The 17,710-nt window shown below is 43.9% G+C and overlaps 1 protein-coding gene and 1 pseudogene across 5 annotated transcripts in view; one reads left to right on the forward strand and one right to left on the reverse strand.

The window, feature by feature from the left end:
- Positions 1–563: 563 nt before the first annotated feature.
- The window catches only part of Mtr (5-methyltetrahydrofolate-homocysteine methyltransferase), a 90,133-nt gene continuing 72,986 nt past the window's right edge, over positions 564–17,710 (reverse strand). For all 5 annotated transcript variants that reach the window (XM_031357994.1, XM_031357995.1, XM_031357990.1 and 2 more), the window contains 7 exons: positions 16,968–17,043; positions 14,223–14,378; positions 12,582–12,778; positions 9,726–9,926; positions 8,866–9,058; positions 7,421–7,533; positions 564–6,880 (listed from right to left, as the gene is read on the reverse strand). In XM_031357994.1, coding sequence (XP_031213854.1) covers positions 6,794–6,880; positions 7,421–7,533; positions 8,866–9,058; positions 9,726–9,926; positions 12,582–12,778; positions 14,223–14,378; positions 16,968–17,043 — 1,023 coding nt within the window. In that variant the 3' untranslated portion in view covers positions 564–6,793. The remainder of the gene's footprint in view (positions 6,881–7,420; positions 7,534–8,865; positions 9,059–9,725; positions 9,927–12,581; positions 12,779–14,222; positions 14,379–16,967; positions 17,044–17,710) is intronic.
- Positions 3,352–5,933, forward strand: LOC116082605 (annotated as a pseudogene).

Genomic DNA, 17,710 nt, shown 5'->3' on the forward strand with positions numbered 1-17,710 from the left:
CTAGTTTTGCTATTGTGCCTCAAACAGCAGAAGTGACAGCCACAGTAAATAATTAAGATGGAAAAACATAAAGTGGGAATGTGTAATAAAGAAAGCATGCACACAAAACAGTGCAGGTATCCATGAGTCACAGGACATAGCCTCCAAGGACAAGGGGTGACTACTACTGTCATACTTAAAAGCTCAGGCTGAAGAAAGAGGTATCTTTGAAAATTACATTTGAGGACTTCAAAGTACAAATGGATCAGAGGATCTTCAGCCTTTACTGAGCACCAAGCACTATGTTAGACAATATACACACAATAGGTGGATTAGGTTCCAAAGCTGCAGTTCAGTCTGGTCACATCCCATCTTTCTAAACCTCACCTCTCCTCCCCTCATCTCTTAGCATATGGTACCACCCCACTCATCCACCAAGTTAGGCTCTGAGAGACATCAGGTGCATAAATGCACCCCTCTTGCCCAGCTGCCTCCATCCCTGTCTTCTGACTAAAATTTTCTTTCTTCTCTTCCAAAAGTATGTTTGATATATATATCATTGCATATTAAGTCATCAGATCAGATTTGAGGATACCATTTCACTTTATCTTTATTGGTTAAAATATATTAAATACACATTAAATATAGCATATTTAAAATGTACAAAAATGCTGTATGTAGTCAATAGCCATAACCCTCCCACCCAAAAACTAAAGCAGCTATTCATAATTCACTTGTGTGCTCTTCTCTGGCCCCTTTTAATCTCCCACCCCAAAAGTTATCTATCACTAAACTTACTTTGGGGGTTTCTGTGACCTTTTAAGTTTTTAATCACACACATAACTATCATATACATTCTTTGATCTCATTTACTTTTGAACTCTATAAAAACAGTATTATGCCATTAAGTAGACTCAAGGGACTTGCTCTGCCCCTATTTTCTGTGATTTACCTTTATTGCCAAGTGTGGCTATAGTTTTCTCAATTTTGCTGCATCATGGTATCTTATAAAACCATTCTCCCATGGACAGAACTTCAGTTATTCCTGTTACTAGCCTGATTATATTGCCATGACAAAATGTAAGACATGGCTGAACATGCTAGGAGATCTGGCCTTGTTCCCATCTGTGAAGCATGACTGTTCTCCAGCACTGGTATGTAACATGCATGTGACTACTGTAGGCCCCACTCCTGCAAATGTTGTAGATGTGAACCGGAATCTCACACTTCTCATCACCACAGAACATCTATCTGTTTACCAACCTCATGATAAAGCCTTTCTCTCTTCTATATTTTTCAAAATAGAAAATTTCTATATATTCTAGTTATTAATCCCTTATTAGTTACTTTAAAAAAAAAAAAGTCTTCTCACTTAAATCATTCATTTGCTTTAGTTTTGGGTAGCACTGATTTAAGCCATTTCTGTACTATGCCTGACACTACTTCTGCAGTAATATTTGTTAGTACTGTCAGACAGATTCCCTAAATCTCTTTCTTCATCTTTGGAAGCATCTGGCCAGTTTTGATCCTTTGCTACTCCACATGAATTATCTGCTTATCTTCGTCATGACATCAGTTTGCATTGCTGCTGGAAATCTTGGCTTCATAGTTCAATTTGGAAAGAGCTGGCATCTTTATATTTTAGTGTTTCTATTTACTGTTCCTCATCTGTTCCTTTCCTGCTGCATCTCTGTTCTTCAGGTCCTAAACTGGAGTCAACCAGGATCTTCCCTGAATACTTCCACCACAAGTCTAACAAATTTTTGAGCTAAATATTCCAAAAAGGACAGTATGTGGTGAGCCTGCAATCTGCTGATTTGGTGGTGCCAATTAGTCTTTCTACTGGAGAGCAGATGAGACACACAGAAGCAAGGTTGGGATACATCACTGTGAAATGCCTTGTGTACTCCTTCAGGAGCTTGGGTGGCAACCTTATAAAGGAACAAGGATTAAGGATGGAGGATCCTGGAGTACTACAGATGAGATCAACCTCTGAAACAACAGACTGGGAAAGCAACTGTTGTAAGAATTGAAGTAGGAAGAGGAAAACAACTTATGAAAAAAAATGATTGAGAAATGATCATAGAGGCTAACAGAAAATTATCACAAGGGAGGGGATAAGGGTAAGACCACTGTCCAAAGCAAAGAGAAAATAACCCCTGAGGAAGGCCTCTAGTTCCAATAATTAAAAAGTCATCAGTGGTAAGAGATGAGAAACATGTCCCCTGACTCCACTGAATTAAGTGAGAGTAGAAGAAAAACAACTGGTTCATGAAAGCACATTGTATGTGAGAAGAGCGTACATGAGAGAATCACCTAGAAATGGAGTTATTCCCATGTGTGTTTATTATGAATGGGGGGAACTGCTAGTGAAACAGCTCAAAGGAGAAAGAGTTACCAATACTACTCTCCCTAGTCCCTCCTACCAGCCCCTGGCAGCACAGCAAGCAGTAAAATGGAGAACATTCCTTTGGAGCTGGTTCTCTTCTACCATGTAGGCCCCAGAGCGCACACCAGGCCATGTTTGGCAGCCTGTGCATTTACTCACTAAGCCTTCCTGCTGGACCTGTTTTTGTTTTCGGAGAGGCTATGAAACTCAGGATGGCCTATTACTCATGCGAATCTTCCTGCCTCAACTTCCCAAATCCTGTGATTACAGACATAGGGTAGCACGTCTGCCTATATACAATTCTAAACTGTGAGGGGGAAAATACAAGCCTCAAATGTGAATGAGTTCATGTCAGAATCTCAGACGCCAACGGTGAGGGAGCATGCTAGGTGCATGCAGTCATACACACCCCAGAGCCCCGTTTAGAATGCTAGTCTCTGAGCCCAGCTTCTCTGGAATACCTAAAATAAATGAAGAAGGATGCTTTCAAGTTTTCTTTTATATTTCTTAGTGAGTATCTGTATACCTAAAATGTAAGAAGAAGGAAGAAGTGAGAGGAGAGAAGAGGAAGGAAGAAGAGAAATAGGAGGAAGAAGATGAAAAGGATGATGATGATGACATATGCCATGGGATTAGATCAATGGCATATTCGGGGAGCCAGCTGAAAGAACAGCAAGGAAATAAAAAGACTTAGTAATTCTTCAAATGAAATACAGTAAACTATGTGAAGGTTACTCTTCCTCACAGATCAATGTTCCAAAGCATAAAGAACATACCTGCCATGGAAATATGCCCTGAAAGTAAGAGACGCAGGCTCCTGACTCCCATTTATAAACTAGGACAAGTTATAGATGCCTTAAAGAAAAGTAAACAAAAAAAAACCCAAAAAACAAAAAACAAAAAACAGGCAGAGTGAGCCTTGAAGCAACTCGTCCATGGCCACCAGGTTCCTGTCCTAACTGCTTTTGATGATAAACTGTACTATGGAAATAACAAAGGAAGCAAAAAAACTTTAGGAATATCTGTTAACAAGAAAAACAGTGTTTCCATACAAACAAGAAAATCAGATATCCAGAGGTCAGACAATGGGGATATCTGAGGACCAGGTCCAAGAAAGGAAAAAAGTTGTGAAACTCAAAACAGAAGTGGCTAATAGGAAAATATTGGAAGCACGGTTGAGAAAAACTGTATTCCATTAAAAGCTAGAGAAGTAACCAGCTCAGAAATACATAACTAGAAGGAGAATATTCAAGCTATGCAGCTATTATCAATGAGAGATGATTTCCCAGGTCAGACTGTAACCTTAGACCAGGCATGTCACCATAAAGACATTGAAAAGATGCAAATGACTGCAGAGAAGCCCAAACAAGACACAAACATGAAAAAAACGAGTGCTTGGCTATTATCATGGCCAGATTGTTCAGCCTAAGATTAATTCATTTAGAAAGCTTCCCAATGTCAAAGGCGAGAGCCTTGCAACTACTAAGAAAGTTCCCACTACAGTGTCTAAAGCCACGAAGGCTCAGTGCGAGCCTGCGAACACCGTCAGCATAAAAGCTTCAAATACAACTGCTGCCATCAAGTCTGCAGACACTAAATCTGTGAGCACTATGTCGAAGAACACACTTGTGCAACCACCTATCCAAAGCCTCCACAGGAGTACCCATGGCGCTGTGAAACAGGGCCTCAGCAGGCCCCTTGCCAATGTTACAGTCAGAAAAGGGTCACCTGAAAAGGAATAACATCAATCAGAACCAGCTGTGTCTGTTGTCAAAACCAGTTCTTCTCAGGACACGAAAGAGACAAGGCCCTATCAAGAAGATAACATCTAAAGATGCAACCAGGACTAATTTGTCTAATACCAGACTGATAGTAAAGTCAAAAGATAATGACCAGCGCAGATCCACAGTCACAGGAGCAACTGTTCATAGAGCAGCTCAGCTCAAAGACATCATAGCAGAGGAAAGCTCAGATGATCAACTGGAGAATTGGCAAAAGAAAGAGGCTCAAAAGGCCTCCTCCTTCAGTGGTTTCCCAGGCTGAGCCAAAGCGGCAAAATGAAAACCCAGTTGGGTCCTTTTGGACTACCATGGCAGAAGATGATTAACAGAGATTATTTACTGAAAAAATAAACAAAACTATTTCTGAAAGTCTGAACCTCATTAATAAGGGGTTCCTAAAAGAAGAGATTTTAGCTACATTCAATGACCTGATTCATAAAATCCCAGATGTCAAAAAACTTGTTAAATATTGGATATGTCTTGTACATACTGAACCAATCACAAGTCCTATTGAAAATGTTTTCTCAATCTATGAGAAGGCCATTCTAGCAGGGGCTCAGCCTATTGAAGAGATGTGACATACAGATATTCTAACAACGAAGAATCAAGGAAAAGTCAATTTGGGAGAAAATATTGAGGAGGCTCATGCAACCAAGGGACATATCCAAGAAGTAAATGTTGAAGCTAATCTAGGGTCAGGAAAACCAGAAGAGGAAAATGAACATCATGAAAAAGTTGAGGTTTATGAAGCCAATCAAGACAAAAGACCCAACCAATGATTTAACAACCCTGGACTCAAAAACTGAAGCAGGTTGCATAATTCAATATAATGTATCTTCTACACCACAGTTGCAAAGTATGAAAAAGATGCACCATGATAAAAATTCCACATTTAAAGAGCTAAAGTTCTTGACACCAGTGAGACGCTCATGATGCATTCAAGACAAGACTTTATAACTGCCATCCATGTTAAAAGTCCACGACCCTTCTGCGTCTTCCCTGGAGCAGTTATCTGAGTTGGGAGAGGATGCTTTTGTTTGCCGCCCTAATGCAGCACTGTGCTACACACTTGAAAATAAATTTGGAAAGATTACAGACATGCAGGATTGTCATTACCCAACTATCATTTTCTTTTCACCTCCAAATATACCAGGGAGCATGTTTGGTGTAAGTGGCTTGGGACAATATATGAGGCAAGGAAGGAGTCTGTCTCAGAGAGGAGTCCTGACGGTATGTAGAACACATAAGAGGTTGCTTCTCTTTGTCAGTGTAAACTGTAAGTTGGGGTTCTAATCCCAGGAGATCAGTCACACTCCATACATACTCCTCTCCTCTCCCTCCTCCCTTGCCCTCTCTCTTTCTTCCCATGAGCACCTGCAGGGCTGAGAATACAGTGCTCTACAGAAGCTCCACTTACTAAATACCTGTGTGTACCAGAACCATCTCTATGCACAACCCTGTTATCCTCACCTCAATGAGACAGACTGACACGACTGTTCTCATTGGTCAGATGAACAGACAGTGTGGGGAAGTCTCAGCCCTTGGCTTCTGTCACACAGCAGCTACACAGAAAAGTTAAAGTTTGAGTCCGTGCCTTCAGAGCCTGTGTTCTGTACAATTTCTCCAGAAATACCAAAGAACAAGACAATGCAGTATATCTAAACTATAAGTATTTGGAGTCAAGTGCAGACAAAGAGTTGAGTGGCGTTAAGCCACCCTTGGGTCCAGCTCTGCACAGGACATCAGGCTTAGCTAACAACGTGTTCAATTCTGAGAACAGCTAGATGTTAAATGCCTTTGGTAGTCACTTTCTCTCTTCCATTTCCCGCCTTAGAGCAAGGGACTGTGAAACTACAACAGACAAAAAACTTGGAGAATGTGACTGTGCCTACCAGCACACCAGGGCAAACAGTTCCAGTCTGTCTGTCCAGCAAGCAGTGAGCATGCCTCTGCCACAGAGTTCTATATCCACTTAGTTACACCTCAGAAATAAGATGATACAGGAGAAAAGAAAGGAATACTTTTCTCCCTGTCCAAGTCTTTTGCTGATTGAAATGTCATGTGATACTTTGCTCCAGGGTGACATTTCTTTATATACTCTCCTATTCACCTTATTTTCAGAATCTTTCTTAATATGAGGCAGCCAATAAAAACAAACAAAAACTCAAACCAAACCAAACCAAACCAAACCAACCAACCAAGAGAAAGACAAACCCAGGAACAAGTGCATTCCTGGGTCAAATGCAAAAATAGGGAAAAGCTGGGTGCCCTGCTTTGAAATGCAAAAGATGTCTTCTGCTTGGGCCAATCCTGAGGGCCCAGAGGCACCATGAGCCTTGGCACCTTGTTGCTTCTCATTTAAGGTCCCTGGAAAATTGCTCATTTCCCAGAACCCTAGAGACCTACTCTACATTGAATGCCATCAACCAGCCTCTCACAGTAGGGCAGGGGAGGGCAAGGCAAGGCAGGGCAGGGCAAGGCAGGGCAGGGCAGGGCAGGGTAGGGCAGGGCAGGGTAGGGCAGGCAGACACAAGGCGCTTTGTGTTGTTGTTTCTAAGGCACACTGGATTATACCCCCTTAAGGTCAGCAAACATAAAAGTTTAAAAGAAAAACAGCAAAGAGTAAAGGAGTGTGAGAGAGAAGTCAGTCTGTATCGTATCCCAGAATAGGGCCAAGCCATTTCTCCACCTCAGCCACTGGCATATTCTTCCTCAACGCATAGTCCTCAATCTGCAAAAGAGAGAAAGAAGCATCTTGTTAAACCAAAGTGCTAAGATTTTCTGGTCCACGTTTTTACAGTTTTTGCCAATAAGCACTAAGTACCTGAAATACCTTGTCTTAATAACAGTCTCCTAAGCTAAACAGAGCTAGAACACTTCCTGTCTGCTTACCTGCCTGTTCTCGAGGCAGAAAACATGTGGTGAATATTTGCTGCTTAGAAGCTGGTAGGGTGTGTGTGTGTGTGTGTGTGTGTGTGTGTGTGTGTGTGCGCGCACGCTTGCTCGCACGCACGCACGTGTACTGTGGATAAAGAGGGAGGATTGGATCATGGGAAGAATCAGGGTAATGGGATGAAATTAAATTAAGACATAAACTGGACTGAGTTTATTCATGAAATCAAATTAAGACACAAGATGGGATGAATTTACACACACACACACACACACACACACACACACACACCAGCCACACCACCTCACTTTATTTTCATTTCAAATGGGTCCTACGGGTCCATCTAAAGACAGTTATGTAGAGAAGCCACATACTTACCTGATCTTTGGAAATTTTCCCCACAGCAAAATATTTGGCCTTTACATTGGAGAAGTATAGCCCTGATACTGCTGAAGCGGGTGCCATTGCCAAGGATTCTGTCAGCCTGATGCCTGAAGAGAACCACAGGAAGCCATCAATGCCTGGGCAGGAGCCTAATGGACTCTGAATAAGCAGCAAGTAAACTCAGGCCTTCTTACAAAGACACAATAAGAAGCTCAGATCACAAGGTCTATCCTGAAGACTTTCATCCTTTCCCCAGCTACCTGTGATCAGGGTTGGAGGCTCTGATTTGCCCTAAGCCCGAGCCTTCTCAGGCAGGACTGCTAACCCTGGAAGTGACAGAATCACCCAGAGCTCCCCACTGACTGTGAAGTCAGGGACTGCAGGAATGAAGAACAAGCCCACAAAAGCACTGAGGAGAAGGTATCTTCGGGACTGTTGATCTGCACCAGTCACTCTACCGACACAAAAAGAATCACAAAGGCCGATGTCCAGCTAGCTCAGAGGGAATGGGACCCATACCCAGATGCTGAGACTCCCCATGGTGGTTCCTGCAGACAGATCAATCAAGTGCCACTCACACTTCCTTCCTCTGATATGGATTCAACTTCACCAGCCTGGAATTCCACTGGGTCTGTGATTCAACCTGAGTCCTCTCAACTACACAAGCTATGCAGTAAGGATAGGCCAACACACAACTTCAGAAAAATGACTGACTCTACCCTGAACCATGGTCGGAGAGGTTGCTGTCGCAAGAGCGCACAGGTCACTGGGCGGTAGTGACATACGCCTTTAGTCCCCAGCACTTGGGAGGCAGAGGCAGGCAGATTTCTGAGTTCGAGGCCAGCCTGGTCTACAGAGTGAGTTCAAGGAGAGCCAGAGCTATACAGAGAAACCCTGTCTCGAAATCCTCCCCCACACCCGCAAAAAAGAGCGCAGGGGTCAACTTTAAGTTTCCAACTCTGAGACTCAACCCACAGAGAACGTACAGGAGAATAAGGACTGCAGAGGAACATGGATGTTAGTAACAAGTGCAGGAAGTCGAGTAGAAGCTATGGGGAGGCTGGCGGCTTGCCAGTCTAGAGCCCAGAAACAGCCATCAGCAAGCAGTTGCAGGCCTAGGCAGGCAGACACACCGTTGACAGGTCAGAGGCTATTGTACCAAGAACAGAAAACTAGGACAGGAAAGGCCGGGGGAAGAAAAGAGAACACAGTAAATCCCCATCCAGGATGGGGCATGGGTAAGTAGTTTAAACTGCCAAGTCTGAAATATTTAAGAAAAAATACAATGCTACAACTTTGAAGTAAAATGCCAAATCAGATCCACGGGAGAAAGAATAGAATGAGAGATGACTTCATTCTAAGTTCTTCCACTTTATAAAAACTTTAACTGCATATGTCTTTGGTAAGTGCATGCAGTCGATGAACCGTCTCCCACATACCTGTGGCCTGTTCAATGTTGGCCAGTCTCCACATGGTAAGCTTTTCAGTATGGTCAGGCTGGCTGGGGTAACCAGGAGCTGGCCGGATACCCTCATACCGGAGTTTTCGCAAGTCTGTGACACCCAACTGCTCATTCCCACAGTAAGCCCACAGTTCTCTGCGAACTCTCTCATGGAGCTCCTCTGCAAAGGCCTGTGAACACAGAAGAGGGGCACAACTAATCAGAAGCAACCTGTGGCCTCCAGCCCTGCATCACAGTAGCACTGAACTGCTTTTCACACCTGGCCATGGCCAGGAAAAACTGCACTTTCACTAGGGGCTCAGTCTGAGTTCTAAGCTATCATATTTAGTAATCTGAGAATTCTCTGCTATTTTTCTGAAGTCAACGGGACTACAGCCTCACCAGAAGAGTACCAGGACCAGAGAGCTAGAGTCTCCATGGCCTGCTGAGAAGAAAGGGGACAGGACCTCCCACAGCCTGGGCTCCCCTACCCAACATGCAGAAAGATAACTCCACAAAAGTTGCCAACACTAGAGAGAAGGACTCTCAAGAATAAATATGACTTTAGTTCTGGGAGTTATCAATAAGTGATGTATCACAATGATTAAAGGAAGATGAATTCAGAAACAAGGTGAAAACTCTGGGGCAACAACCAACTAATGCAGCAATGAAGGTTTCTCTTTGCTCAAAAGATGACACAGGAGTGGCATTTGGGAGACACAGGATTTTAAAATATAAGTCACGTTAAAGACAGCAGCATCTAGCTCAAGTAAAAGAGGCAGAGAGTCTAACAGCTGCTGTCTTCTGACACTGTCATGTCAGGAGAGCTCCGACATCTAGACTCTGCCAACGCCTTACCTCTGCCAGCCTGTCCCCCAACGCCTTCACCATGATGCTGCTGTAGTCATCGCCATCGTCTTCATAGGCCTTACTCAGCTCTTCAACCCCAAAGCAGGCAACAGCAAACAGACCCAAGTAGTCACACACACCGGAATGCAGAGGAGCAATGAAGTCTGAGAGGCAGTGGTAGGGGTCTGTACTGGAAGAGTCCTTCTCAGCCTTAAAAATCCAAGCATTAGGCAGAGAAGCCATTAGCATGGCCGTGCGTGGCACCAGCATACAGTAAAGAACTACGAATGTACGTCTCAGGACATAGGGATGTGTGCCTGCTTCATTCAGCTCTACCCTAGCACTCAAAACAATGCCTGGCATGCAGTGAGTATACAATAAATACTTGCTAAATAAATAAGATGCTATGGTTTGAGTGTGTTCATACACTAAACCCCAATTATTAAACACAGCCATATGGGGCACAGGGATCTGCAGTGTATCAGGTGGAGCCTTCAAGACATGATTAACATCTTTCTCTCAGGATGGGCCAGCTCTCACTAGAGTTCACCCTTCTATACCTCACTGGCATGTGTTTCTTCCCTCTTCTGACTTCTGCTATGCTACAAAGCAGCACATGGTACTCGACAGATGTGGCTGCCTGATCTTAGACTTCTTAAAATCTGGAACAATGAACCAAAATAAACAGTTTTCTTTATAAAGCTCCAGTCTTAATTCCACTATATTCTACTGTATTCCACTCTACAACAGAAAACAGACTAAGACGCAAATGAAATGAGATTTCTAAAAATATCTGACATGATGTAGCATATGTAATCAGGAAACGTGCTCATTTACACACTGACCAAACACATGCAGATGCCTGCAGGCACTGTTTTCAATTCAGAGCAGGTTTGAAATGAGCCTGATAAAGGTATAGCCTTCAGTGTGCATCAACAGATGAAGTGTAACAAACTGCTTCAGTAAAGAGCCTGCAGCACAGGTGTTGGCTTATCGTCTACTATTTTATTCTCGGCTGGAGACTGATCCTTCCCTGCTATCAAGCTAACAAATAAGGTCTTAAACATATTACAGTCAATTAAAAGTTAATAGCTGATAACTAGTATTTCCTAAATACTTACTTAACATTGTTATTCTTTATAAAGTACTAATTTAGCTCTCAGCAAACCCAGGAAAAGGGATCCCCAAGCTCCATTTCACACACAAGAAATCTGAGACATAAAGTTTGACCTCAGAGGCTCAGCCAGTGGCAGAATCCAGGAACTGACACCAGTGTTCCATCAGGTCCTAGAGACAAATGCTCCTGGATATCTGCTACTGCTCTAGACTGATCAATTACTCATATAGTCTACCCAGAATCTTCTATGCCATTTGACAGACATGAGAGCAAATGCAGCTTGACCCCGGGGCAGAGAATGAGTAAGTGGCTGCAGGTCAGAATACATCTGATAAAAACACAGAGAAGTGTCCCAGAGCTCAGGGACAGAGGTGAATGGAGAGTCCATTTTCCAGTGGTACTCTATTGTTCTGGGATTTAAAAAATAAAATAAAAAAGCAAGAGAGGGACACAGAGCTATTCTACAGCATAAGACAGACAGGTCACTGGTCCCACTGTGCCTTAGAAGAGATGGCAATCAGAGCTACTCTGAACAAAAGGCTCCCACCCAGAGTAATGAGATGCTCAGCTACAATATTTCAGTGCCTAGTCAAGCAGGCAATATGTGTCCATGGTCCAATTCCCCTCTCTAGGAACTACTAAAAGGGTGAACTGAGAATCCATTGTAGCAATGCCCTTATACAGCATGTCCAGACTTCTCTGACAAACAGTATTTAGTTCACTCTGAGAGTGAAAAAGACAGCAGAGAAAAACCAAGGACAGGAGGATGAAAGAATGGCCCAGCAGAGGTTTCTGGCCTTAGCTAGCAGTCAAAGGACAGCTCCTGACTCCCTAGGGAGGCAGAGCTCAGCACTGAACTGCCTGCTCTGTCCTGTGGCGTCTGCACCTGAGCACACACTGCAAAGCTCTAATTGTTCTCACAGAACTCCTGATGGCATTAAGGCCCACATTTAAGAATTCCTTCTGATGTTACTACTAAAACACTGTCATTATGACCTGCATTATGATGAAAGGTAACATTACCAATTTTAAATTACTAAAAATGTTAGCAAAACTAAAAAAAGTAACTTACTGCAAATTATTAAATTCTAGCTCTACTTCTTGACTGAGGTAATTGTGTCTATAGCAGCTAAAGTCCTTTCATGGCAAGGTAAGGAAAAAAACAAAAAGAGAAGCTGTGCACTGCAGAGACCGGTTACAAAGAGAAGCAGAGCCAGGGAGCCCTAAGTGAGCTTGCCTCTGCATACAAAGCTCACCGGGTGCCAGCTCCCTCTGCCCATGTTCCTACCTCTGTGAAACAGAGACACAAGCTGCATGACACAGCACTGTGCGACAGTTACTCTATGGCTGTGTCACTCCCTCTTCAGTGGATATTTGAGATAGTAAGCCACATATCAGTCTTTAATAGCATACTCAGGTAAAAAGCAGTTGTTGGGTAAAGTACCTGCCCCCTGGTTTCAAGAGCTAAGGGGACTGAAAGATTGAGAACACGAGTGTATGACAGCTAGGCTAATAGTACTATTCTTTGTTTATCTGCAGACACTACAGTGAACCTCTATACCTATGTTGGTGTCTTCTCTCCCATCCTCACAAATGCCTAAGACTCAGGCCTATGGAGGGCTATTTGGATGAAATGATACAGATAAATAAAAGGCTCCGATTTCTTCTTTAATTCCCACTGACATGTAGTGTAGTTTGCAAACCTGAACGTCAAAGCAGTGTACTCACTGTCCACACATACTGCATACCTGCTGCCTCAGTCCATAGAAGGTGGCTATGGGCTCAGCGGCCTGGGGCACCACCCCCTCTGCGTAAAGGTGGATGTCATCTTGGACACTCTGTGCTGGCCAGAATCCAACCACACCCCTGGCCTGGAGTTTCTTTTGACTAATCAATATGTTCAGCATATTCTGAGCATCATCGTATACCTTTCTGGCTTCTTCACCTATTAAAAATATATAATAAGAATTTATTTAAAGATGCCAACAGTAACCTGCAAATAACAATTCTTTTTAAAACACTGCCACTTCTCCCCCACAAAGACTGCCGGGTTTGCTATGGACACAGCCTGAAGCAGAGTACAGAGTAGACAGTAGGTTCATGAAATGAACCCTCACCAGTGCTCCTCCTCTAGCTCAATGTGTTTATATTTTCCCATTTAGTAGAATCCAGAAACTAAGTTCATGGCACCTCTTGTCAAAAAGAAGGCAAGAACTGATATTCCATACACAACCCCATTAACTTCCCAGTGACATTTGGAACGAGACAGGATAAACAGTGATGAGTGGCCCAACTCATTTTACATGGTGTTGGTGCTATACCTGGAAGGTTTCAGCATTTGCAATGGTAGGCACCCTCCTGCCTGGTGTCCTACCAGCTCTGGGATACCCTGCTTCCATTCCCATTAGCTCTCAATGGGCAACACTGTGCTGCCCTACCTGTGTGAAGTACAGTCCTACAGTCCCTTCACAGCTTGCCTGTGGTGGCAGAAGGACAGTGTGGTAAGAAGCCCCTCGCCCAATCCTCCATTGGCCCGTAAGTACTCGAGTCTCAGCATCCTAACATGCCCAGGATCCTCTAGAAGCTGACAAGTGTCTGATTTCCGGGGCTCTCTCCATCGCATCTCAAGGTTCATCAGGACGCCTTCTCCCCTCATGTTGCTCTGTTCTGGCCTCTTCAGGCTGTGATTCCATGTCTCTAGGTCTTGGGTGGGGGTAAGCTACCCATGACAACCAAGGGCAACAATTTACTGATTTATTCACTTCTCTTCTTTATCACATCAAGTCTCCCTCCTTCCTTGAGCATTCTGGATACAGTGAAATCTGCAACTCCCCACATGGGCACTAGTGTCCAAAGCTTCTCACTTTCCTTCTCTGAAATATCCTTTTTGTCTGATTCTCCTATCCCTATAACCAGGCTCAATAACTCCATGGAATCTTCAATAACATTTCAAGACCTACCACCTCCAGGAAGCCTACTCTAACCTCCTGTGGGAACTCTAGCCCCTCTTTCTATGTGAGTGGGATCCCAGGCTGAGCCCATAGTAAGAGTGCAGCACCAGCCAGCACAAACCTAGGCTATCAGCTCCACTGCAGGGAATCAGGTACTAAGTCACAGGAACCTTTTTGTTTGCCTCTTTGCCAAGCAGAGACTAGTGTGTATCTGATGTCAGTAAGTACATTTATTTAAAGAATATGTTAATAAAAGGGCAAATTTACCTGACATAATAAGGGCAAGCAAACACTGAAATGTTCGTGTGAAAGCTGAGTGGGTGAGTAATGTGGAAGAAGCTGTATCCTGTACAAACTAAACACTTGGTGCATCTTCTCAAACCACTCTCAGAGTCACAACACGACATCCTGAATACCAGGCAGGCAGGACTTACTAACCTACTGTTTTGTCATTAAATATCTTGGGAAATCCTCGATTCGGGTACTTGCCCCGGAGCTGCCAGACATCAAAGAAAGGCTTCCAGTCAATGTAGTCCACCAGCTTTTGCAAGTCGTAGTCTTCAAAGACCTGGGTCCCAATAAATGTGGGCTTCACTAAAGGCAAGAGGCACAGCTGTCAATGCTGGCACAGCAGCTGGGAGAGCACTCACACTGACACACACTGAGGTGTCCTTCCCTGCTCCTCACTCTGCAGCTTACTCCCACACCTGCTTCCCTCCTGTCACCCGTAGGAGTTGTCTTACCAAGAGCAGAACTTTAAATTACTGTGGGGAAGGAATTTTCCCATGCAGCTGACTGACTGCTGGAAACTTCCCTCCACCCTTCTAGCCCCACATACCTGAGTATACAGATGGTCAGTGTTAAAGACCACTGCAGAAGGGCTTGTGTAGTACACTACGCATATGAGGTTTACAAGCATGAACCAATAACCTTGCCTGCATATTCTCTCTCCCTTTCTCTGTCTTTCTCTCTCTCTTTCTCCCCCGCCTCATACACACATATACACACACATACATACATACATATACACACACATACACACACACACAGTGTAGAGACATATACTGAAATGAGGTCCTAAACTCTAACTGTGGCTACTCTGCAGGGGAGGGACAAATACAGGACTGCCACTATGAATAAATATCTGATTTAAAAAAATAAAAAAGTCGTAAGTCATTTCTTAGATTGTATAATGAAAATAGAAGGGTGTTCAGAAATTGTCCTTTACATCCAAGTCTGAAACATACCATAGCATACATGTTTCTGGGGCCTCTATAGGCAGACTGTGCTCCAGCCATTTCAGGACACCAAGGACAAAATGCCACATGGATACTGGGCCAGAGGCCAAGGTACCAGTGCTACTGCCAACTCTGAGTGCCCATGTCTCCCTGTGACTAGGGATCTGAGAACTGGCTGTTCCACTCTTAGCAGCTGCTCTGAAGAACACCGGCCTCTCAGGAAGCAAGGGGAGAGCGGAGGAGCTCTTAACTGGAATCTCTGCCTTCCTGCACCGCAGTGACTCTTCCCCATCTGTTCTGCCATCTTCCCATGATTCAGGACTGCTCCTCTTTTTAACCACCATCAAACAGCTTTGACTGTTAACAAAGTCTGTATAGTCCTCTTAGGAGAGAAACTGAGGGAGACCACTGACATCCCAGACTAAACAGGCCTCTTGTTAGAGGCAGGCAGTGACCTGCAGCTTGGACTTGCTGAGGGCAGAGCTACTCCTAATCAAGCTTCATGCCCAGAATCCTAGGCTTGCTTCAGGCTCTACGTCCCAAGGCCTAGAGAGAAAGCTCTCCTTTCTTACTGGTTTCACGTCCTACAGCTCCCTGAAGACAACAGGGATATCCTCAAAACATGGGAAGACTACACCTTGGGCCCCATACCCTTCAAGCAGTAGGGTAGACAGAGCCTGGTTAAAAAGGCAACCCAAGAAGCATCTCCACCACTACCACCAGGCGCCACAGCCCTTCCAGGATCCACCACCAGGCGCCACAGCCCTTCCAGGATCCACCACCAGGCGCCACAGCCCTTCCAGGATCCACCACCAGGAGCCACAGCCCTTCCAGGATCCACAACTTGCCCTGATGCCTCTAGACCAATTTTTTTGGGGAAAAAAATAAACAGTAAATAAAGAACAGCAGCATGGACTCTGCTGGAGTGATTTCTAGTTCTTCAGAGGTTTTCACATTGGTATCTAATTTTACCCTTTGAACATTTCCATAAAGTAATCCCACTTTATGTACCAGAGCTTGTAAAAATACAGCAGACAGCACTCAAGGTCACAATGGTGAATCAGAGCCAGGAGCCAAGTAGGGATAAGCACTCCGGCCTCCAGCTCCCAATCTGGCACTCTTTCCACTAAACCACACTGAACCCAGCAGGAATGAAATTAGAACTGAGCACACCTACATTTGCAATTTCATCTTTCAACTCTGCTGAGCATGTGTAGAACACAGATGTCATGAGCACTGAAAGATGATTTCAGACATTACCTTGAAAATACGGATTCCGCTAACAGAACCCCCTTTCACCCTGTCTTGGTTTTGCATTTGTATCTCATGTCTCTCTGAGCCTGTCAAAACATCTTACGCATATTATTCCCTTGTGAACACCTATGTGGGGTAAGAAAAGTAACTAGAAATAAAACAGGAAGAAACCACATAACAGAAATTAAAAGGGAAGCATCCAGAGACAGAACGAGAAAGTGAAAAGGGATCCAGCTTTGCTGCAGAGTTTTTCAAGACCTGTAAGTGCAAAGCTATTTTATATTTTAGACATTCCAAGTCAGTCTTTGGCCTGCATGCAACTCAGGTCAGTTGAGGTGGCCCACTCAAGCACAGCACAGGCTACAGAAGACAAACCTGACCGATACTAGAATCCTGACAATCATTCCAGTTACTATCTGAAATTCCAGTTTCTTCAGTTAAAATGGACACGATAACCATGCTTGTTACAGAGTCGTCCAAAGGGCTCAGTATGCTGTGGTGAATTTATCTCACAAACAGTGTGTGGCACTCAGTAGGTCTTCCTATCTGCTTTCTTTTCCATCAATAGGGTGGCTCATATTACACACAACTGAGAATTTCTCGATGCAGGTTCCTTTGTAGCCTAGTCCTGCAACAGGTCCTAGACACTGTCAGTTATCACACTTAGCTGTGTCGAGCAGCAGCCACAGACCTGGGTGAGGCCCAGACAGCCAATCAATGTGGAAACCATGTTTTCTGGCGTGACTTAGGGGTAAGTATTTTCTCTCCTGTTGAAAAAAATAGAGTCAAATTAGCTTTTCCATCTCTACAATGAAACATAACCAAGAAAGCCGATATACAAGTTTTTGTAAATAAGACAAATAACCAAATGAAAAAAAACTGAATCCTTTTAAAAGAAAATCCCTATCCTTTCCCACCCACTATGGCTTCACACTGCCACTAGAAGAGGAGACATTAAAGAGTGATGCGTGTTTACCAGTTTCGTATTGTGGTTCTAAGTCTGACCCTGCAGACCTGACCAGCTCTTTCAGGACACAAGTGGTCTGGGAGTTAGCTGCCCCAATATAACTACACTGAGGATCAGACCAGGGTACACCCAAAGAACTGTCAGCTCTAGGCAAATGAAAAGAGAGTGGGAAGAAGGCATCAGCAGCACCTAGGGCTTCTGTTTACTCTCTCATTTACATTCCTAGCAATTCTCCTAATATGCCACACAAAGATGTACGGCAGACCACCATGACTTCAAGAGAGCAATTATGGAGTTCCCGAAGCCTAGAAGGGACATTATTCTGAATGGCAGAAAAGTTTGTACTAGTAAAGAGAGGAGAGGTTTGCGAGTGCCTGGTTAATGCTCTATTTTCTTCCATTTTCCCCTCAAGAATGAGTCTGAGAATACCATTTTGGAATGATCTAGCTCATAGTTTTGGGATGTCA

This window comes from Mastomys coucha, unplaced genomic scaffold, assembly GCF_008632895.1.
Source record: "Mastomys coucha isolate ucsf_1 unplaced genomic scaffold, UCSF_Mcou_1 pScaffold7, whole genome shotgun sequence".
NCBI classification, from domain to species: Eukaryota; Metazoa; Chordata; class Mammalia; order Rodentia; family Muridae; genus Mastomys; species Mastomys coucha.